The 25,062-nt window shown below is 38.4% G+C and overlaps 1 protein-coding gene across 3 annotated transcripts in view; it reads right to left on the bottom strand.

The window, feature by feature from the left end:
• Nucleotides 1-22,995, bottom strand: part of WFS1 (wolframin ER transmembrane glycoprotein) — a 35,135-nt gene extending 12,140 nt beyond the window's left edge. Inside the window, exons 1-3 of one of the 3 annotated variants that reach the window (XM_040064894.1) lie at nucleotides 22,878-22,995; nucleotides 20,830-21,021; nucleotides 3,400-3,482 (exon numbers count right to left, since the gene is read on the bottom strand). In XM_040064894.1, coding sequence (XP_039920828.1) covers nucleotides 3,400-3,482; nucleotides 20,830-21,016 — 270 coding nt within the window. In that variant the 5' untranslated portion in view covers nucleotides 21,017-21,021; nucleotides 22,878-22,995. Of the gene's footprint in view, nucleotides 1-3,182; nucleotides 3,285-3,399; nucleotides 3,483-20,829; nucleotides 21,022-22,550; nucleotides 22,785-22,877 lie in introns of those variants that run through there. The other 2 variants (XM_040064895.2, XM_040064897.2) reach the window with 2 other exon arrangements.
• Nucleotides 22,996-25,062: the final 2,067 nt, after the last annotated feature.

Here is a 25,062-nt window from a genome sequence, read left to right on the forward strand (position 1 = left end):
ATGGACAATCCTTGACTCATACCAGTTCAGTCACTGAAGGTCAAAGCAAACTCATGATTGTTTGGTGAATGGAATAAAACTAATACTGCTTAAGCATCAAGCAAATTCAGTGAAGCTTATAAAAATTCTCCTATTCAGGATTACAGAAATTACCAAGCAGATGTGTGTATTACTGTTTTACAGATAAGAAAAAAAAAATCAAATCACCTTTTTTTTTCATTCTAAAAATCAAAATATATTAAAATATACTAGTAAATATATTTATGCAATAATGTGAAACACTTCTGCTTATCACAACACAAGGCAATAAAAAGCTAAATGGCAGAAAATGACCAGAACTACTGGACATTTTATCTGCATATCTCGAGAATCTGGGAAATGTTTTCGCTTGGCTCACTGCAGTCTCTTTCTCTCTCCCCCACAGTGTTACTTCAGCTACATGCTAGAGGCAATTAATGCAATACCTTAATAGCTTTTAAATCCATAATATTATCTGCTGGAACAAAAAACCTCATTTGAAAGGTTCTCTGAAACAGAGATTTGTTACTGCCACTAAAGGTGACTAAAGAAATAAATACCATTGAAAGATCAAGAAATCACGTTATCCTTATGTGGATTAAATGCACTTGTATAATCAGAAAAGTCTTTCTTCCAGTAAAGGTTATTTCTCCAGCCATTTGACTGGTTTCATATACTTAAGTGAGTGCTTCAACAACTTCCACACAGAGTTATTGGGCAGACAATAAATCCACAGCACATGCAGTGAAGCTATCCAAAACCATACAGAAATTAGGAGAAAACTGGACTAGATAATCCAAACATTGATTACAAAATCATGCCAGAGTTCAATGGGAGGTGCACACCAAGAAGAGATTGTATGAGACAACAAAAGAAAAAAATATTTCAGCAATTGCATGGTACCTATCACTCAGCTACAGCTATTTATTTCAGAAAGGAATTGCTTGAACAAGTTACATGGCAAATAACATCCATCTGACAAGAACAGTTGTTTGTTAAGCATGTTTATATTTATAGCCATGAAGATTTTGTGCAAAGCTTCAAGAGTAGCAGCACTTAATCATGCAGATCTTAAATTTCTAAGGACCTCTTGGACATAGAAATACATATTGCAACATGAACTAACAGATCACAGGACTAGTCACAGCACAAAAGGCTACTGCACAAGCAAAATGATGGCATAACCTGCTTTATGACTGAACTGCTTTTTGGCTTGTCTGTGTTTTTAACAGCAAAGTTCCTACATCAAACCAACAGAAAATGGCTGCAAAGCTCTGGCCTTTAGCAGTCAAAGGAGAAAGAATGGATGGGAAAAGGTGTTAACCTCAAATATATCATTTAAGCAGTCTGGACTTCTCTTTCCCATGAGCTAGAAGCATGAAATGAAATCATATTTGGTAACAGCTTAACACAGACCCTCACACTGTACTTCTCTAAAGGTTGCCTCATCTCTGGCTTTGCTAAGTGAGGTGGTCATCTCAAGCAGTCCCCTTGCAGACATCCCCTGGTTAAAGACACAGAACTGGCTTTTCCATTACAGAATTCCAGCTGTGGGTGTTTTATTTACATAACTGCCATACAGTTATTTCTTGATTAAAATATATATATATATATATATACACACACACACATATATATACACATATACACACATAAAGTTACAGTAATACACGCTGACAGCCACTCAGAGTGCATTTATTTCCATAGTCACTGCAGAACTATTTTTGAATAAACACAGAGTAATAAAATAACTACAAGCCATTCAACTAGCTGATTTCTTGTGTTAGGCTTTGTAATTGTTAACAAACAGCACAAAAAGTGGCATCTCAGCTTCTCATTCATACTCCTACAAATGTGAGAAATAAAAATACATTTTTCTAATTGATTCTAAAGGAATGTATTCAGCCAAAGAGAAGAAATAACTTTTTTTTCAGGTTTCAAAAACTAAAAGTTAAATCTCTCTCCATAAGTAACAAGAAATGTGACTGCATTAAAAAAAAAAACAAAAAAACCCCAATTACTATATTTTGGGCTCCATTTCAGGCAGTCAATTCATCCTGAGTGCATACTGAAACAAAATTGTATGCTGTATCTTTTTATGGTAAGAATCCTATTATTGTGTGTTAATAGAAAATGTATACATTTAAAGAGATAAAGGAAGAAAGTGGAATTAAAAGCAAAGGAGAAATATCCCCATCATTTATATACATATGTATGCATTACAGACTGAGATTATGTAAGTATTTCTGAGTATTCTTACTCAACTGGAAATTATATCCTTTAAGAATATTATAGACTTTGCTTTCTTACATGTGGAGGAATAGAGCCAAAAGATAGATTTTACAGCAATGATTCCCTCAAGGATAATGTTTCATCCTCCACAAAGCTACCAGCTGTTTCAAAGTGAGGAATTTGTTACTATCTTAGGTTACAACTCCAAGGTCAGCCTGTCCCTCAAACAAGTGGAGATGGAATGGGGAACAAGCCTAGCACTGCTGTATTTTTTTTTTTACTAGCTTTAAAATAATTGCTTTCCCATTCTTACCTCTCAATTTTTATTTACAATAGGAGTGGTGATCCTTAGGGAAAAATCCAAACCACCAGTGAGCATGTAGGAGACTGCAACCACTCCTATTTGGCATCAAAGCAGAATGTGGAAAAGAATGCTCAAGTAAAACACTAAACAAGTTAAACATAAATTAAAACCTTTCTAGACAATTTTAAGCTATTCATACTAGACCACTATAACAGGTGATGGAACACAGTAGAAAACTGATACAATTTTTCTAAAACCTAAGGGAAAACCTGAAGTTCTAACAAATGCAGGACAGAACTGATATTATTAATTCAATTTTATCTGTCATTAAATAAGTAAACACAGCTAATTTCAATAAACAATGGGCTTCTTTTCTAAAATGTGTAATTCAACAGAGAAATGGTATGTGAGCAAAACACCAGCAAAACCAACCTCTGTCCCTGCTAAAGCACCTCAATGGTAGTTTTCTCCAGAGTCCAGCCTAAGATCTCTGGTATCTTTGTATACACTGTAGTGCTGAACCAACAGCATTCAATAGTCCCTATCTGCACAGCTCCACATATGCTTCTTAAAAAAAAAAGAAAATATGCTTCTTTAAAAAAAAAGAAAAGCAAAATCAGTTCTGTACCTTTTCCATGCTAAAGAGTTGGACCTGAAGCCACTCACACTCTCAAGGAAGCAGTATTTCTCAAGGCAGAGAAACCATATGGCATCACCTTTCTTTGAACAGTTTAGCATCTAAATAGACACAGCTCAGCTGAGGAAGAGATAATAGTTCTGCAGCAGGCAGTGCTATTTTTGGAAATAAGAGCAAACAAGACTGGACAAAAAACACATAAAATTACCTCTGTCTGTGCTTTTGGTTCTCCAGCTTTGGCTCTCTCAAGCAGTTCTTCAAAGAGCACTTCAGGTTCTTCCTTCATGCCCTCTATAAATTAGATAAAGAAAATTGTTTACTAGCAATAGTTAAAAGTATTTTAAAAATCGTTGCTGTATGTGGTTGAAGACTTAAATGATCATAACTAAAAAAAATCCAACACAAGGGATTTACAAGAACAATGGAAATTAATTTATTACAATATTGACTCTCCATCTCAGTATTATATTTCTGCATATTTACCCTTGTTATTTGGCACATGGCACAGGATCCCACAGTTAACATAATTTGTTTCTCAATACATTATTCATTACAATAAATACGAGCACATGTGGACCATGTAATATGGATCAGCTTTTGTACTATTACTATCCTTTTCTTGGTATCACTTCAGTTTTTCACCTGTTAATCTCTTCATTTAGCACTAGAACCTTTTCTAAAATTTTCAGCCTTTAAAACAGTGTATTTGAAAGCTCAGTCCCACAGTCTCTGGAGCATACAGAAACTAACAACAATTACACCTGCTAAACCTTGTGTTTTTTTCATTTTGCTCCACACTCCACCTTGTATTTTTCTTCTTTCCCATCTACTGAATACATACAGATTAAACAATTGCTTTTCTTCAAAAGCATCATACTGCTCCACCAGTCAATCATAAAGAAAACCTCGAAAGCTTTATCGGATAGCCAGTGTTTGTAAACAACCTCATGCTGCATGCTACTTTTTTGAATAAAGAATTAGTTAACAGCAAAGCTGATGAAGGCCAGGACTGATACTCTTTTATGAGACGACTTCTCATAAATTAGTTTGGAAAAAAATTCAAGAGAAAAATCACTACAACTTGTATGTTTTAAGTTGGGTAAGAATGGGCAACTGTCCAATGACTCAGAGTTACAGCTTTACTAACTGGCCAATCTAAAATTATAGCAGGAAAGGTAGACTCAAACTCTACACCAAGTGCCAAAGTCTGACCCCTATTGATGACATTTCCCTACACAAACACCCCGTGACACTTTGTAGCTATGTCCTGAGGGCAGTGGCAGCATGAAAAGTGCTTGGGAAGCAGTTTCCAGATGTAGGAGACTGACTTTCAGGCACCCACTCCATGTTAGAGTCCCCACCTGACTGCTGCAGCAGAATGTGCAAGCTGAGGGGCCAGGCACTATCAGCTTTTCTTCAGAAGATGGCAGGAAAGAAGAAAAAAAGCCCATTTCACATGATCTCCTGAAGAACAGGGTTACTTGCATTCTTTAACATCTCTTGTACTGGGACCACTTTCAAAGAACAGGCTACAAGCCAATACTTAATTAAAATGGATGTATTTAACAAGAGCAAACCATGAAGTAAGATTTCTTCTTCACCATGCCACAGTTTTGTCTGCCAAGTTCTACTTGGAAAAGTTCTAATGCCAGATTATAACATGTTGTCTGGCTAAACAAGGCAAATAATGAAAAGTAATTTTCATTTAGCACTTGGTCTGCTCAAAAAGCTGTAAAAATATTATTGTAAAACAGGCAAACAGCATCCCAGCAAAACTAACTACTTAATCTCCTTGCCCTAATATATAACCAACATAATTTAAACTCTAAACAAGTTAGAAGCCTGTTTTCCAGATGGCACCATTAACACCAGCAAACATAATTCAGGGGCTTTCTGCTAACAATAAACACAAAGTTACAGGAAAGAGCATATTGTTTGAAAGAAGGAAAGTATTTATCTACCTACCCCACTCAAATGAAACAAGCTGGGCAAGGCAGTACTTTTCTTTTTTCTCCTGTGCTTTCAAATTCATTAAGCCCTTTTGCATCAAAATTTTAGTACTAGCTGACTTAGGAATGCCTTTTATTTTTTTCTGTTCAGGATTTGCTATATGTCGAGAACACCAAAGATATTTCAGTGATACTCTGTATAATACAGGAAGCACCATTTGTAAGCCAGCATTAAATAATTAAGTGGAATTTACACACATAAGAAAAAAGACAAACTACAGAAAGCAGTTTGCTAAACTGATAAAAACCCTAATAAGAAAGGCAGCTTTGGCAGCTTATATTGCAAAGTCTCTTCCTTTCCGTCCTGCTCCACTTGGCACACATAAGAGCATGGCACAGTTCTGACCCCTTTTATTTCTTTTTGCTCAGGAGCACGTGTTAGACAAGAAAATGTACTTCAACAGAAAGCTGAAGAAACAAAATGGGAATGTTTTACAACACCAGGTTATAGTTACTTTATCGCAATTACATTGTAGATTAACATGTACATAACGGTATTTGCAAAGATGGGAAAATTAAAAAAGAAAAATTAAAAATGTGCAGCCTTATGGTCAACTATCTACCTCCTTCAATGAGAAAAAAAATGGTGTTATTGCAGTAAACATGTTCAAATGTTTGTTCTAACAGAACTGACTGCCAGGGGAAAGAAACACTTTCTGTGGTTATTTTCAACCTGTTGCCCAATTCCTCCCACCCAGTTATAAATTCTATGTACTTGCACATGTGATCTATGAATATAAATAACAGATAGTTAATTAAAAATATGCCTGTGGGTTGACTCTGTAGTGGTAGGGTAAAGGTAGAGGAACAGAGGTTGTGGAGATCAAATTTAGAGTATCTTAGTATATAAAGTTCTTGTAACCGCAATACTTTTCTTTTGCTTAAAAGATAACCCAGAGGATAATTAAACAGGTCAAGCATGGATGACTCTAGTTTCATGGCTGCCATTATCAATCTACTTTTTCATAATGTAGGTCAGTTTCTGAAGGCAAAAGACCCAAAACAAAGTCAAGGTGTGTTTTAGAACAAGGATGGCCAACATATTCTTTCAATTCAGCTCAGCACTGAACAGACAGCTACACAGGAGTATATGCACCCCCCATAACAATATCATAAGAAGTGATGACTGTAACTTATCACCCTTGTTCTTAAGCGTGTTTTTAGTCAGAAAATGTATCGATGTGTATTCCTCCCACGTAAGAGTAGTGCAATGGAAATGCTGTCAGTGGAAGCTTTTATTTTTCAGCTTTGATTAAAACTCGTGCCTCTTTAATGTCAAATTTTACCCTGTCTTGAATTTAAAATTTTCTGAAGACAGGAACACTCATCTTGCAATATTTCATATATCTTTTATGACAATTAAAATAGACTTCACTAGCTGTTTTGTGTCAAGTGCATTAATACAAGCCAATGAAGTCTATCAGTTATCCAAGGCTCACAAGCACTGCAATCACTCACATAAAAGCAGGTAAGAGAAAGAACAGAAGCTTAACACAGCACAAAGCATTCACAGAAGAAATTAAGACCAGGAGTGTAGAAGGGTGGTTAGTACTTAATATTTGCTATAGTTCCAACTCTGTCACCAAGAACCTCAAGACTGTGTATAGCTTAGCTCATCATCAGGCTGCTCTGTAATTCAGTTCCCAATATAGTTAATTCTACCTTCCCAGAGACGGATTATTCAACACAAATTAGTTAATGGATATTTTAGAAATACCATTTATAATAAAATTTTAGGGTTTTTATTCTGTGATAATAAATTTTATTTATGTGTGATAAAGTCTTAGGTTTAAGATATTAAATGACACTGCATACTTTAATTTTTCTCAGTTTCACTAAAAAAAAGGAAAAAAATTATTTGTGATCAGCAAAGTATGATGTGGATGCATTTCTGACTTTGTTGCATTTACGTCATCACAGTACAGAAAGCATTTACACCTTTGAAGGCCTACAGAAATATCCGTTTTTGATATTCAGGCTTTTCTTTGAACAGGTTAAAGATGAATCTAAAAAACCCATATTATGGAAGCATTTATTAAAGAAGATTCATTACAAGAAAACAGGTCATTACATTAAGACCTGTATGTACTTCACAGTCACACAGTATTCAGAAAAAGACTAAGCTAAAACTTCCTGTTATTGAGTGATAGACTTCAAAGGCAGTGGCCAAACATGACTACAGAGTAATTTCTTTTTTCCTAGTAAAAAGTATGTTTTACATCTCCAGGAGCAATACTGAGAATATAAAACTCTAAACACAAGTAGGGAGGTTGCAAACAGGCTGATGAAAAGTAAAGATAACTACTTACTTTTGGCACATTGGCCATATAAAATAAGATTACAGCTTTGATGCTGTAAGTTCAAATGGGAATTTAGCATTCACTCTGTCATAGGCAGGTACTTCTACTATTTCTGTTAGGTTTTGATCAGAAATAGGAAATGTTTAAAAAGGAAACATTTCAGTTTCTAAATACTTTGCTGGGATGCAATTATTACTGCTGAAATTTAACACCAATACATTGACAAAAAGGTAGTCAATCCACAGCAGGGAATTAGTCCCAGTGAGACTGTAAGATAACAATGCTTGAAATTTTAAATCACAAAAGGAAGGTAGGTTAAAGATTAAATAACGTATCTAAACCTCATCTTTGCACTATATTGAAGACTAAAACCCAACAAACTTCATACAAGGTTTTGAAGGATAGACGTACACAATCTAGATAAGAAATTTGTTCAATGCAAAAGTCTTTAAAGACAAATAAAGTAAACTGTGGTTGTCAAAAGATTTCCTTCCCAGTATTCTAGTACAAATCAGTAATAGGTGCAATAGATTCCCAACCCTTTTAATACCCTCAACATACACAACTGAATCACATTACGTGAGCATCACTGTAGTTGGCTGACTTATTGCAAAGTGTCTGATGACATATTTTGCAAAAACATTTTACACACTTTTTAGACAAACACTGCTTCCACAACCCTGGCATTTTAAGTGACATTGTTGTTTGATACTTCCATTCTTGAATTCTGAAATCTTTAAAGGCACATAGTAGTCCTTTCACGTAAAGAAAGATTTTTATATATATATATAAATATATATATATATGCACATGAAGTGAATTATACACACACACCCATCACACAGAATATCCTCAATTTTCTCAGTGCTCTTCTAACTTGGAATCACTGTCTTCCTTCAAAAAAAAATCAACTTAAGTTATTTCAGGCAGAAAGGATCAATACAGTGCATGCTGACTAATAAAAATGTTTGTAGATTTACTTTCCTACCAACACAAACACATTAAAGCTCTCAGCAGTGGATTTACACAGCTCAAGGGAGTTTTAGCCCTTTGCCTGCTAATATCACCACCTGGCCAGGTGCACACAGCCTTCTTAGGTCACAGCTACAGCACCTGAATTCCAGATTAAGCAAGAGGTCAAAGACCATGAACAGGGAATAACAAAGCAAAAAAAAAGGTATTTTAAAGGATCACAATTTCTTCTGCCTTTTGATCTTAAGAGTCTATTTGTTCACACAGTTATTGGAGGCTGGCCACATGACAGTCATGCCATCATGCACAACAAATAATTTTTTTAAACAAACACAAGCTGGGGACTTCTTTCATTCTGCTTTAAATGAAAAGGTGAAAAGCTAGTGAGAACAGGATAAAAGGAGAACCGAAAGCACTTTCTCAGATGGGAAGCAACAATGAAGCATTCATGCAAAATGTAAGTTTAAAAGAAATTATAGGTTTTACAAGTGAATATTAAAGCTCATGGAAACCCTACTGAACAAAAGATTGATGTATTAAGCAACACCCACACTAAGAGTACAAAGGAAACCTGTATGGCACACACACTTTATATGATCATGACTTCATGCATTCATTTGGGCTCAGAAAAAGAAGTGACTGAAGATAAAAAAGATAAAAGAAGGAGGAAGATAAAACCCATGTGGTGGGGAGAATAAAGGAACCAAGATGACAAGATACAAACCAAGATTTCTGGATTGGCCTTCCCATTTTATAGTACAGGAAGCATTCCTGAAGTGACTGAAAACAGTCAGGAACAGCTAAGCATACACACAAAAACAGTATGTTCACACCTCCAAGCTCACTGAGCATAAACCTAGAAAAAATATGTAACCATTTTCATTACTTCATGAGAAGATCTCACAGGTGGTACAAGTGAAAATTGTTACCAAGGTGGTACAGCGAAGTGATCCAAGCAAAGGTAGGTAGGCAGTCATCCAAATGATCCTGCAAATTTTAGGCTTAGGTATAGAGTTTTAAATGTAGTTTCCTAATCTCTTGTTCGAATAATCATGACTAAGACACACTGACAAAAAACAGAGCAGCAAAAAGGCCAGAAAGCAACAATAACCTCAACTACATCCTAAAAAATTACACATTCAAAAACAGGACACAATTTTAAATACATTTAATAAATAATTTTATACGTTAAGTAGTTCCTCCAACTAAGAACAGGCACACACACAAAAAGATACAAACCCATTTTTTTTCCCTGATTAAGGAAAAAAGATATACTGGGTTGGACAGGTGGATCCAGCTTAGATTAGAAAAACACAACTTTCCTTCTCCCAGGGGAAAGATTACCAGTTTAGACACACAGGGATATAAAATAAGGTCTAAATCTTTCAATACATTTCTAGGTGAATTAAAGAAAAAAGGCCTAATACCAAGCTGCAAAAATCTGTCGATGATTCTGTGTTATTCAGGAAAAATACAACAACAAAAAACTCAACCAGAACCAGAAGAAGGATTTAATGACTAATTAAGTGACAAAAGCCTAGATGAAATGCAGCAAACCACGAAGGCACTTTATCATTGCACACACAGTGATAAGCTCTGAACTGTTATCAGACAGCGTAACACCTTAGAGTTGAAACTGTTTTATGAAAAACACAGCTCAGTGCTAATAAGACACTTATCAGAGCTTTATAGCCTGAGGAAGAAGCTGAAGAGAATGAAATGGAGAAGGTAAATAGAGAGACTGTTCAGTGTCTTTCCACTAAAGGGCATGGACAGATTAAAAGTATTTGGCCAATGCCAAATATTTCTACACGTTTAAACGGCTTTACAAAAATGTCTAGGCTGCAAGTAGGTAATGACATTCTGAAGAAAATAAAATAAAATAAGGACAGCACTAGCACTGTACTTAGAAAAAGCCCCCTGGCTCTAACAGGCATGCTCTAAATAACAGTGTAAATGATTCTCATGAGAAAGAGAAGAATCTTGAACTGAAAAAGTCTGTCACCCATCTCTAGTATTAGCATGGAGTATTGACAGCAACTTCTGTGAGCCTTCCTAAACTGGAACACACTCCTGTTAGTTCAGGTATAAGAAAAAGCTGGATGGCATCCAGAGGAAGAAAAACTGCACTTCATGTTTTCATGAGCTTTATTCCAAAAGCTAAGTACTTAAGCTAAGTGGGTTTTCTAATTACAAGAAGTCACAGGATGTCAGGCACCTCCCTCAGCAGCATGTTATTAACCGACAAGAGTAATTGAAACGTTTGATGGAGTAGTATGGGACAAGATTTCATCCCCAGGCATTTCCACCAGCTAAATTACTGGGGTGGGAAGAGTGATTGAAGAATGTCTTCTCTGACATTAGATCTTCTCCCACATATGAACAAATTCTCTATATACCAAGAAGAGCACTGATGTCTGAACTGAACTGTGTCATACTGTGCAGCACTGCACTTACTTGGACCTTCAGGCACACATCACTTTATTGCTTTAGCAAGAAGGCTTTGCTGTAATTTAATCTGAAAGGGAGTACTGTCTAAATTACAAGGAAAATTACTTGCTTCTACTGTGAGAGGCTACTAGCATGAATAAACTATATTCACTGCTAAATTGCACTCCTCCTACCATGCTCCACAAGGTAACATGAACAAATGAATGTGTAGGTAGAGACTGACATGGCACAGAAAATACAGATATAGAATTACTTGTATTTGAAAAAGCCTCTTCTATGACTTCCATTATGACAGACTTGAAACTAAATTTTTACTTAACTTTTTTTTTTATGTCCAAGAATCTCCATAAAAATATGCCTCTGACAGGCAACACGTAAAGCTTATCCCATTCTTAGTATTAATAACAGTGCTTAAGCAGTACTTCCAGGTTCTAACTGTTCTACAATTTAGAATCACAAATCCAGTCTTTGCCACAAGTTTAATCAGAGATAAAATTAAAATGCAGCTATATAATCCAGCAACTAGATTAGACTGAAAAAGAAATAGCCAGTAAAACATCAAAAACATGCTATGAATCCTGTGCCAAGAGAATTTAGGGTGGTGCATCAAAGCACCTACATCACCTAAAATATTACCATAAATATTTACAAAGACAATCAGCTTGCTGGAAGCCAGTCAGTTTTTAATACCGATTTTTCATCCTCAGTTTGCATGAAATGTGTTCTGTTCCATAGATTTCAATGCCTTTGGTACAAATAACCCAAAATGAACTACAAGAAAAAGCACCATTTGGTTTCTTACAAACCAAGCATCCAGCTACTGAAGACATCCCACCTGCAAAACTTTCCTATTTGCAGACTACTTTGAGGCACTGGCATCTTTCAGCTCTGCATGACTGAATGGGATTCTCAGACAACTGCTGATAGGGAATCCTTCTCCTGCAGCTCAGTTTCCATCAGTTTTGTTCTCCATTCATCCAGTTTGCTGTAGTACAGTCAGAAAATGCTATAGCTTCTCATGAAGTCAGTAGAGGTCTTACTGCACTGTTCAAAACTATGACAGGATTGTATTATAATCATCTGGTCTTACCCTGGTACTTAAAAAACCAGAAAGCAAAAAACAACAGCAATAAAACCCAAACCATGACTGAACCATCAGAGAAACACCCTTTCACAAACATGAAGCAGTTAATTTAGGTTAGAAGAGTGAATGAACTTGCTTTAACAATTTTAATGAATTAAATATACTAGCTATAGGAAATCCTTTTGTGGTGGATTTTCAGTAATAGCTCATTTGCTAGTATGAAAGAAACTTTACTGTTGGGGAGGAAGAAGCCAAAAAACCCTATAAAAATGATTGCCTCTATTCTGAGAATGAGAAACATGTAAGTGAGATAGAATTGAAAGTAAGTTTTGATGTTTGAGATGTATTAGATACTGGATGTCTGGGAAAACAGTTATGTGACCATCTGAAAGTTACCTGCAGCCAGACCCAGAGGTCAAATGGAATGTTCTGTCTCACCTCTCAATGTATGGTTCATCCCACACCTGTACCCCTCCCCTGAAGTATCAGGTATCTGTAACCCCATTGGCCCAAGTCCTGTTCCAGCCCACCTTGAAGACCCCTGATAAGGGGTCCCAGGGGGGCTGGACGCTCTCTTTGCTTGCACCCTTCCCTGAGGACTTTCCTCTCTTGGAATTTCCTCTCCCTACTTCTCCCTTCCCCCACTTTCCTAGGCCTTGCCACGAGCTGCAGCCTGGCAGCTCAGAGCAAGGCCCCCACATCCCTTACAATAAACCTCATCTTCTAAAACTTAACTTCAGAGATCTCTCGTCTACATTCATCTACACCGTCCTGGAGTCCTCAGCAGCAGGAAGAGGAAGCTATTTCTACACTTTACAACATGGGATAGGAAGCAGGCAACAAGAATGCAAGCACATACAATTAAATAATCAAAGCCTACTTGTCAAGCAATAAATAACCAGGACAAAGTAGGAAAATGAAAGCTTATGAGAGTGCCTCCCTGTGGATATAAACCAAAGTGGATAGAGCACTACATTTTGTGCAGAATCTGCCTAGAAGGTATTTCTTTTGGAGTCACACCTTACATAATAATCCAGTTCCATTTGAAAATGCATGGTGGTAATTCTGATAGTGTTATGCTGGATTTTATTCAGGAAAAGTTCTTTTTGTAAGCACAAATCTGGTAAATCAATAAAAAAATCAAACAAATTCAACGTTTTCAGGGAACAGCATACAGCTTTTTATTGCAGATTTTATTTTCACTATGAAACAAGCTTTCTAGAATCTAGACACCCTTAGGAGTTAAGGCATACACAATTAATGCAAAATAAAAATAATTTATTTTGTTAGAGAATGCTGTGTAAGCTCATCTTTTAGTGAAAGATGTCAGAACTCTTTCATTCATCCACAGGCAGAAGATGTACTTTTAGAAAATGCTGACTTGTACTTTTTGTAACAATAAATGCAGGTTCTAATAGCTTTTTTGTGTCACTGGATTGTACTGTTGAGTTTCCAGTGTTCAGGAGAGCCAGCCTGAGTCTCTAGAGAAATTCTCCTAATTACTTTCCACAAGTAATCCTTGTAATTTCCAAGTGGTGTTGTGTGCAGTAACTATGTAGGAGTAAAGTTTCTGGAAAGATTGACATTCCACTTAAAAGCTGGCATCAAGTGTCATGTCATAAACATGATTTGTACATATCAAATATGATGACACAGAGGAACTGCCTGGAAGAGAAGAAGAAATACTTTGCTCAACAACATCAACAATTTGAAAAAAGGTTTTAGTAACTTCAGCTTAGCTGCTGACCCATGAGTGCTGAATCCTTTCCTCCATTCAGAAGCCCCCTGAATTCTTAACTGCATAGTAAGGGCTTGGTACAATTAAGAGTACACTGCACGTATTTCTTTTATGCCTTTAACCTCCATGGTCAGATTTTAAGATGGTCCTACTTGTCCCAAGAACAATTCAGAGTGCTTATACTACCTTACTTTGGTAGGCATTCTATTTTAAAAGGTGACAACAGTGATGGAAGAGAAGGGAATAAACATTTGTTTACAGAGGTCTTCAAGTCTAGGACTCAACTCCACTTTCTCTGGGAGCAGCAATGCATTTGTAGATACGGTAATAATATTAGTCACACCACAATTCCAAGTAATCAAATAGCATTAAACTGAAATGGGAACAACTTCTGCTCCCCCACAAAATGAATGTAAATTGTCAGGAGATCAATAAAAAAAAAGCGTGAGTAATATAATACACTATAAAAGTGAAGGAAAAAATATTCCTCAAATCTCTATTTTTCTAGCATAGCTGTTATTGTGCAATGATCTTTTAAAGTAATTAAAATAATTTTACATGTAACTAATGAGCCAGTCCTGCTGCTTTTTCTATACAGGTATCTCTGATTGAATCCTTTATGGATGAAATGTGATAAATCAAATATAAATCTGCAGTTCCAAAACTGTAGAGTTAAAAGTAAGTTTGTATTTTGTAATTTTTTAGTTTATAATCATCAATATTAACCCCTTCCATCAAAAAAAGAGAAAGGAGAAAGCAATGAAAAACAATGTGAGAAGTTGAGACCATAGAGCTCACCAAGCCCACATATTTTTTTAAGTGCAGACAGAGAGTTATCATAACAACCTGCACAATGCACATGGAATTTCAGCAATTCTGCAGTTTGAGCACTTCACCACATTGACACGCCAGCAGTTCATTCGCTGTCAAAAGAGGGGCCCTTAAAAAGGAACATTCCAACTTTTTAGCAAATCCACAAATCCAGTGGCTTAAGTAAGCACTACTAATTATTAACTTTTCAAAGGATTAGCTTTACTTCCCATTAATACTGTTCCCAGTCTCACCTTCTAATTTTCACAATGAAAGTGGGGCTGCTGTGAGGGGCCCTGCAGCAACACAACAGCTCCAAGTCACTCCTTGACTACTGTACTGTAACAGGGATTTGTTTGCACCATGGAACACACATACTGGATCTCTTCTGAAGGAAACTGAATTGAAAGATTCCAACTGCTTGATTAAATTTTTAAATTTGCACAAAAGGAACGTCAACTCCTTTGCACCAAAGAATTTATAGGGCCATTCCCATTTCATTACATAATTCACCAATATGAGTATAGCTCTTCCCTTTCTACCCTCCTTTCTTCCAGCACCCTGGGACTATGCTAGAAATGTTGTTATCATAAACAGATTAGGAAATTGATCCACCTGGAAGATAATGGATGAAGACTGACCTAGGTCACCTTCCATAATCTGGTTCATGATGTGAATGTAAAAAATGGATAGCAGTAACAGTATCTTTTATCAGCCAAAAACCCCATTTATGCATTTCAAATGGTGGCAGAAGCAAAGATGGAGAATGTTTACTCAAATAAATGAGTGTTCAATCCTCCTTCCATCTAGGGTAAAAATAGCATGTTACTGACAGTAGCAGCAGACATGCAAAAGCCCATTTCCATTGTTCTGCACGAACAATGATGATGTCCCAAAATTTTAGCAGAAAACAGTCACTGACTTTTGTTTGGATAGAATCCTCTCTCCTACAGCAATACCTGGCAAATGAGCTTGCTAGAAGCCTGAGTGTTTAAAGGTAAAGTTTGAAGGGGCATTAATAAACTGACAGATAAATTGTTAAGTAATTAACACTTCAAGGCATAATGCTCCCCTTCAAATAATCAAAGGTTTTTCTGAGATTTCTTCAAGCTTTGCACAAACATTTCACTTTGCCTCAAGAGTTAGTCTGTAATAGCTAACTGCCAAAAAGTAAAGACACAGAAGTGTTAAAATAGAGCTTTGAAGCAAAGGTTCTTTGTAACCTTAAGTGGAAGAGGGTAACACTTAGAAAATATTTGTAAATTAGAAAGGTTCCCTATTTGTTAGTTATCATTTAGCAATGCCTTGGTGTTGACATTCCTGGCAATTTCCCACACCTTGGAGACACACAGTTGTAAATTGTTGCAATGCATTGTAAACGGTTTAAAAGATTTTTTACGATTTATAAATTCGAAGTCAGTCAATTAATAAAATAATTCTCTTCCCAGAGGCACAAAAAACTCTCATAACCTAAGTACACACAGAACTCTGTATATCTACAAACAAAATATAAGAAATTGATTTCTATCTGCAAAGCTCTCTGTATAAACACCTTCCCATGTGTTCTCAATCTAAAACAAGAGATTACTGTAAAAGTATGGACAAAAACCCCCAACTAGTTCCTTAACCAAAGAGACCCTTCTTCAAGCACTGCAAGTTAGCTTTGCAATTGTGCATAAATGATGTAATAAATCAGCAATAATGTTTCATGTACATATGAAAAATTACCATTTTCTCCTCAGTTTCTCCAGTATCCTAGCATGACCTCTTTTACCTGACGACTGGCAGATAGTCAATTTTTAAGAAACACACTTTTCATACCTGAATGTACTTCAGCATTACAAAAAATGGTAACTCTTCCAGATAACCTGGAGCTCAATAAATGTTCACCTGGGGTGAGAGTCATCCAGTTCAAGTTATCACTGTGGCTGAACTGAAGCAGTTACTTGAATACACACATCACAGTCAAGTATCTGATCACCACCATAATGTGAAAAGTTTCTCTCCATTCTGTTTTCCCTTCATCTGAATCAAAACATCTCCTGGGACACACAGATCTACTTTCTAACTCAGCAATACAGGGCACTCACCGTGACTGTGGACTCAGGCATCTCTTTCAAAAAACATTAATAGCAGCAGTACTACAGGTGCTCACATGCTAACTGAGGCACCACGTTGAAAGTGCTTTTTTCCTAGCTCTTCTCTGTAAGTAGGGGAAATTGTTTCTCTAGCAAGAATGATGTTTTTAACCCTACTTGGAGAATTTAGTGTTGGGAGCTCCAGAGCTCTCATCCAAGCTCTGTCTTTTCACATTGCTTTAAGGCTGTATCTGAAGGAAGTAGATTCTACATAGTGGATGAAACACAGAAACCAGAAAGGGGTATGTAGCACCTAGACCAGAAACTGAGGGGCCTGTGCACCTTGAGAGACATAAAAGTGTCTTAGGAGATTAGAGTCTTAGTATGTCTCAAAAGATTTCACTAGCAAGCAGACACTGGTCTTCCCTGCTATACATGAACTCTCCTGTAATTTGCTTACATGGATACTGATGACTCCATGGCTTTAAAATTTCATGAGCCCTAATTAGTAGTGTATATGCTTTGCTCACTAATAAGCTCCCTGTCCATGACCATCCTTGAAAGAGTAACCATTTTTTTTCTCATTTATTTTTAAACATGAAAGCCAATGTATTGACATTCACTCCATTACTACGTATGCAAGGAATGGAAAACCAAAACCACACATAAGCAGAATGCAAGGGTTTTGCAATTATTATTATTGAAATTATCCTAATTATTGAATTTTTTTTTCATTAAATCCAGATTCAGTTTGCTCAATAAATTCTCAAAGCACTGTTACCTCCCACTGTGAAAGAAATTATTCAAGGAATAACATAAACACTACCTTACGATACATTAGCAGAATAGAGACTGAAAAATTGCTAAGAAAAAAAATGGCAGTATAAGAGTTTGATCCAAAGGAAGTACCTGTGCCGCTGAGGATGTGTGTGTTTAAGTGCTTTACTGAGTCAGAGCCAAGGCATTCATTAATTTGCTGAATTACACCAGAAGATATGGATAATGCTGCAGGAATAGATGATGTGATGTGTGCTTCCAGGAAACAAATTACTTAATATTCATTTTGATGCTACAGCCTTAAACACAATGTATATTAACAAAAACTGGAAGAAAAAGCACAGATCAGAAATAAAGATTTGGTGTCAAGAATATTAAAAGCATTAAGAAAATGGTTGAGGTTAGAAAGGACTGCTAGAAGTCACCTGTTCCAACCCCTCTGCTCATGCAGGTCCACCTAAGTTGGCTGCCCAGGAGCGTGTCCCCATAGTTTTTGAGTATCTCAAAGGATGCAGACTCTATCACCTCTCTGGACAACCTGTGCCAAAGCTCAGTCACCCTCACAGGACAAACAAAAAACTGTTTACTGATGGTCAAAGGGATCTCTTGTTTGTGCCAGCTGCCTCTGGTCCTTGTGATGGGGACTACTGGAAAGATCGTGGATCCATCCTTTTTTCAGCAATTCATGAACGTTGGCAGATCTCCCCTGAGCCTTCTCTCCCCCAGGTTGAACAGCCCCAGCTCTCACAGCTGTCTCCCCCAGGAGAGATGCTGCAGCTCATTCATCATCTCTGTGGCCCTTTGCTGAACTCTCTCCGTGTCTCTCATGTGCTGGCTAGTCCAGAACTGGGTGAAGCACCCCAGTGCTGATTGGAGGGGAAGGATCTCCTTCCACCTGCTGGGAAATGTTTTAATTATTGCAGCCCAGGATACCAGTGACCTTCTGTGGGGGAAGGGCACATGGATGTGTGGTAGATAGTCCTCAGCTGAAACTGCCTTTCCAGTTAATTGAGACATACACAGTACATTTCCCCTTCTCAAACAGAAATCATAGCTGATTTATTAAAAATTATACCAACTGAAATTTGTAATAGTAATTTAAATTTGAGGAAGATATTTATGTCATCATTAAAGAGGAGTGTTCTAAGTATTTAGTAAGCTTTCTGTATATCAGTGTGCTGTCCTCCATGACTCTGAGTTAGTCATGATCACAGTGACTGTTGAAAATTACCTGACTTCCTAATCTTCCAAGAAAGAAGTCAGAGCAACCCTTCCCAGAACATTGGGTCTGGACCATACTCTCTTTCATATAACCAACCCACAATATGCCCTGGCTAACAGTACAAATCCTTCACTTTTCCTAGGACTATGAGAAACTCAAATGTTATTTATTGGTGAGGGCTCTAGTGATTCCAACGAACACCTTCTCTGTCACTTCAAATATTTTGACAATTTTGTCTTTGACAAATCAGTTTCTTTTGTATTTTTTTTTCATATGTACAACTTTGAATTTGTATTTTTATTTGAACTTCTTTCTAAACTCCCACTAAAATGCCCATTTTTAAGTTCTGATGACTAGAACTTCCTTTTAATAAAGTTTTCAGTTCTAGAAACTGTTAGCACTGTGACAAATGGCATAAATCTAAAACAGCCATATAAGAAAATACTGTACTAAGTGTTATTGAAGACATTCTCTATCTAAATCCACTAAAAATTGGGTTTTAGAGACTCCAGCAAGACACAATAGCAATGGTAGCTCATTCTGCTGTGTTAAATACTTGCATATATTAAGAAGGGCATGGGAAAGGCAGTGACAGTGGCACCAGGCACCCATAATATTTTAACGGGAAGAGACTTAAAGCAATCAGGAATGAGTCACAACTGAAAAGGAGAAATACATCAATGCTCAAAAGCCCTCTTTTATAGGAGCACAAATAAGCAGCATCTCAAATACAGTGCTGCATAGGTAGGCATCATTAAAAAATACACAGAACTGTAAAGAGATCTAAGATAAAAATCAATGTGATTTTACAAGTCCAACGTTTGTGTAGAGTAAGAAAATCTCCCAATTAGCTAGAAAAGAAGATCTGACAGAACCTATGTGCAAAACACCGCTAAATAGCTTGTGTTGATTTCCAGAGTCTTGCATGAATGTGAGCACCAGCAACAGAAACTTATGTACTGCTTTTTCAAACCATAGTATAACTAAGCCAAAGATAACTTCATACCATAATCCTATTATAGTCACTATTCTTTCCCTGTTGAAGCATACTAAGGAACTGGAAAATTAAGAAAGAAAGCGTATCTGTTAGCAATGACTCTAAATTAGCAATCATGTAGGTAATGTTAATCTCCATAACCTCTCAATTCTTTTACAGCTGGGCTAGATGACAAAACTGGTACTGAACACTGAGGCATGATAGAAATTCAGGTATCAAAAAAAAAAAAAAAAATCTCCTTCAACCAGAAGGTTCCAACAGTCAGTTTTGACTTAGATGCAAACAATGGATCTGCTGACAAATATCATGCCATAATATTGGCCTGAACTATATGCAGAGCTTAGTTGCATCTGGTATGTGCTACACAGACAGCCACACATTTAATAATTTTAAACTCTTGGATAGTCTTATTACCTTCCATAGAGAAGACTCATATTTGTGAATATAAGGGCATGTATATAAGCAGTTTCACAATCAAAAGTCCAATTGTAAAGAAAGTTAAAGAGCAGGAGATTTGCTAGACCTTGAGCACAAGACCATCTTGCACAGGTCTTAAATTACAAACAGAGTTAAAACTGGAACTCAGCAGGTGAATACAGGAGCCAGGTATTTTTTGTTCTTCATTTCACACAAGACTGTTCTCTCATCCCATCAGTTTCCACAAGCTTTGAAATTCAATGATTTCACAGCAAGTGGGGGTAAAGAACCCCATCATTCTGCCTTTCATGGTGTATCATGACTGTAAATCCAATTTCTTATCTTACTGCTAATATTAACAGCAATTTTGGCTTCATGTACCAGCTTTTTATTGCCTCAGTCTACATTACAGTAGTATCTTATGCATATTAAAGTTATAGCATGCTATATTACAGTTATAGCATGTGTTCTAGCCAAATAAAGAAATTAAATTGAAACATTATTATGCTAAATTTAATTAAATCTCCCTGTCAATTTTTCAAATAAAGTTCTTTCCTATTACTTTGTACAAACCTGAAAAATTAGATGGGAAAACTCAAAAATAAGCACAAAGGCAGCTGAAGTAGAAAAGACTCTTCCACAACAACAGGTTAAGAGAAGTTGGAGAAATTTATTTTCCTACTTTACAGTGTCTTTAAACAGAGTTTAGAATACACACGCACACAACAGTCTCCCAATGTTTAATGTAAGCTGATTCTGCATAAGAATTCCATTCATACTTACCCTTTTTTTCTGTTTTCTCCCTGCTACGGGAGTAGCCAGGAACTGAAGAAGTTGCAGCATCTGCTGAAGATGTTCCAGGTCTCTGACCATTCTCACTACGGTCCATAGGAGCAGCATTTAGCTGGGATCTTCCAAGATGCTGCTGGGGGTGAGAGGGACTTGAGGTGGGATTGGGATCTGAATTCATTTTAGCTGCCAAAGAAGAAAATAATGATTAATTATCAGAAAGCAGGGTTACAATATAAAACTGAATAAAACTTTGAAATCTGAATGTATTTGTATAATTAAGTAAACAAAAAGCCTAGAAAACAGCAAGAAGGCTGACAGCATCTTCAAGAGTTACACATTCTTCAGTAATTCCAAGCAAGAGCACCTGTAGCTGAGTCTGACCATATATACAGCATTGTGCCAGAATAATGACTGCCTTTTTCCTTAACGAATAATAACTGGGCTTCAAGTGCAAACAGATGCTAAAACTATTAATCAATCTTCTAAATGCTGCATATAAATTTCTTCTTTGAATTAACGTTCTACTTATACATGCTAGAAATAAAGATAAGCCCCTAATTTTTTATGGACAAGTCTACAGTAAGAGAAAAATTCAATTTATATCAAAGGCCTGGTTAACTGTCATCAGCCTAATCAGGAGACAGAGAAAAACAACAACAATAAGAAGGCAAAGGAGGAGGAAGAGGAGATGTAGAACTCTGCATGGGAAACCAGAGGAACAACACCACCAAGGATGCTGTTTTTAGACATTACCAACTTCAATACCCATGATTCAAAATAAGATTACTTTAAATACCTTTATGTCCCGTTTAAAAAAAAAAAAAATATATATATATATATATATATTTATACATGGCAAGAAGGCAAAGGCCTTACACGAGAGAGCCTTTTAACTATAAGCCCTGTCAAAAATAAGAGGGGATCTCTACTCTGTAGTAAAAAGTTCCCTAAATAAGTAAACTAGCATAAAAACGCCTACTTAAACTTTAGTCTTCACAAGACAAAAGTAGCAAGATATGCATACGCTACCACAGCATAATACATAGTAACTCTTGCTGCTTAAGAACAACTTCCCTAAAGTTAAGCGATTTGCAAGGAGCATTGCAGAATATTTCTGGCAATAAACAATATTGTTTAATTCTGTATAAATACAGAATTAATTCAGAATACCGACCTGAAGATGTCCTTGTAAAGATGAAAGCAGTATAGCCAAAACCACAGACACCAGTTAACCAACAACCTTTTCCACTCAAAGGACGCTAAAATCACGACAGGGTTCTAAGAGTCCTAGACATGTCACCACAGCCAAACATATTACTTGTAATTTGACAACTTGGCTGCCAAAATTAAGCTTCCCTAAACTAGAAAATATTTTACTGATACAAGTAAATGCGCTTCTGTATTATGTTTCTACATCAAGTTATAAATAGACCAACACAGTTCAGTTCAACCTTCAAACAGTCCTCGGAAAACACAGAGATTAAAATACCTTCACGGTAAACCAGCATGAGTATTTTTAACCATTATACAATCACAAAAGTTACTGTGCCTCCAGTTCTAACTTGACCTTAGCGCTTTTTAAGAGGGACGGCGAGCGCAGCCAGGCCGCGCCCGAGGCACCCTGCGGGGGATGCGCGGCACAGACGGCTCCGGCTCCTTCCAGAACGGGCAGCACCGGCGCCTCTCCAGCACAGCCCTGAGCAGGAGCTCACCTCGCTGTCAGCCAGCTCGCAAAAACATTCCCGTCCCAAAAGTCACTCTGCGCTTGTCCTACAAAGGGCACCACCAACTTTTCCTCCGGGTTGCTCACAAGGCAGCGGGCGGTCACTCCGCAGCCACGGCGGTGACTCCGCACCCACCGCCGCCAGCCGCTCCCCGTCGGGCACACCGGAGCTCGCCCGGCCTCGCTCCCCGCGAGGTCCGAGAGTGCCCGGGCGGCCCTGCCCTGCCCCTCCGGAAGGCCAGGGAGCCCCAGCGGGGGGCTCGAGGGGGCCGGCGGCTCGGGCCGTCCTGCGCGGGGTCCCGCCCCAGACGCTCACCGAGCCCGGCTGGCGAAGTCAGCGCCGCACACCCCCGGGGACGAACCTCCTCACGACTCCGGAGGCGGCCGGACGCCGACTGGGGCTCCGCCGACGGCCCGGAGCCCTGGGGGCGGTGCTGCCCCGCCCATCGGCCGCGGCCCCATCCTCTCTCGGCTGCCACTCACCGCCCTCCGCTGTGGGGCGGGCTCCGGCGAGGCCCCGCCGGGGCCGGGCGGAGCCGGCGGCGGGAGGCCGAGGCGGCGGCGGTCGGGCAGGGCCCGCGGGGCAGAGGGGCGGTCAGCGGCACCGGGGGCCGGCGTCGTGCGCGGCCGCGCTGCGGCAGCGGGCAGCGGGCAGAGGATGGCCGCCCCGCCGGGGGGTCGAGGCGGTGTCAGGACGGGGGAGGGCTTGGACAGCTGCAAAATGGCGGTGCCGGGTGAGGCGGGAGGAGGCCGGCGGGCCCGGGGTGTGGGGTGTGGGGACAGCCCCGCTCTAGCGGAGGCAGGGGCAGTGTGATCCAGCCCCGGTACTGCACCGGACCTTCCCCCTAGCGCGGGGTTTGTCGGTACGGGAGCGAAGGGCATGGGGAAAAGGGCGGTAACCCAATAATTGGTTTTTTCTAGATGCCCTGTAAGTTACTGCTAATACATCTACTAACTTTTCTGCCACATGTAAAAGGCTTCTGGGCAAGAAGAGAACTATAAACTTACGACTGAGTGTTGCTGTTGTTTTGATGGTGAATTGAGTACTGTTTAGAAATACTTTTTATTTTCGAGTTCTTTAAATAAGCCAAGGTCCCTATATGGTACTTTGAATGGCTTCTAATTAAAACCCCAATCAAATAATCAAGCTACAGATTCAAAGTAGGAGCTTAAATTTAAACTTCAGTCATTCATATAAGTTTCTTTGTTGATTTTCACAAGTTCCAAGTTCGCAGGAGATCATGGGGAGCTTTCATTTTTTTAGTCAGTTAAATCTTGGTCACTCCCTGTTGAGTTTTTTTTAATCCCCACACAGAAATGTGGTCCCCAGTGTTATTTCCTTGCCTTAGAAAGCATAACACTCCTTTTTTTTTTTTTTTTTTTTCTTTCTTCCCCCCTCCCCCCCCCCCCCCGCAGAACAAGTTTAAACAAACATGGCTAAGCTTCTGTTTACATCAAAATAAGCAAATTTGGAAAAAAAAGTGCTTAAGAAGATCACTTGTAGTCTTGAGTGTAATATGGTTTCATCAGGAACCTGCAATGCCAGCCATGTGCTACCTGTTGTTTCCTTAGACTGACAGCATGACTTAACTCTGATATGACGAAGTTCTGCAATCTGCTCTCCCTGCTAGTCACATTTCCTTCAAGACATTATTTTATACAATCGATTTGATATTTAGTGGGTGTGCTTAACGGATGTAACGTGCTTAGGGAACAGGTGGGAATGAGGGTGGTAGCTGGAAAAGTTACTAAAAAGGAAGCGTAAAATAAAGCCTCCCCTGCTGCTTTCCAGCACAGGCACAGTCACACATGGCAGAAGCCATTCCAGAGGAGCTCAGTTCAAGGGTAAAATTGCCACACTGGCTACTAACCCTCATAGCAGCAAGGTTTGATGTAAAATACTCTTTGATTGCTTATGTCTGATCCTACACTGAAGCTGCACATTAGTGCCATTGCTGAATTTGATCAGCAGGTCCTTAGTTAAGGCCAGCTAAACCTTTGCAGTAAGTTAATTGTCACGCACACCTTGAATACTCACGTGTTACATAAATACTGATAACATTAGTGAGAGTAAACCAAACTCAGACATGATGACAACTTCCATTATCAATTCCACCGATTTCACTTTGGCATTAGTTTATCACAAATTATGAGTTCCCATCTGGCTTTGTCACAGTTGGGAATTGTTACAGCTACAGAGAAGAAACATGGGAGTATTGTAATAACATGGCACAGCAGCTATTTAAATTTCAGTTATGACTCATGGCATCAGTAGGATGGTTGAGGTTGGAAGGGACATCCTGAGGTCAGCTACTCTTCCCTCCTGCTCATGCTGGACCACCTAGGGCTGGTTGCCCAGGACCACGTCCAGATGGTTTTAATAGTATCTCTTAAGGATGGAGGCTCCATCACCTTCTTGGGCAACCTGTGCCAGTGCTTGGTCACCGTCCTAGTAAAAAGAGCATTTCCTGATGTTCAGAGAGAATCTCCTGTATTCGAGT

The sequence above is a fragment of the Hirundo rustica genome, chromosome 5 (genome assembly GCF_015227805.2).
Source record: "Hirundo rustica isolate bHirRus1 chromosome 5, bHirRus1.pri.v3, whole genome shotgun sequence".
Lineage (NCBI taxonomy): Eukaryota > Metazoa > Chordata > Aves > Passeriformes > Hirundinidae > Hirundo > Hirundo rustica.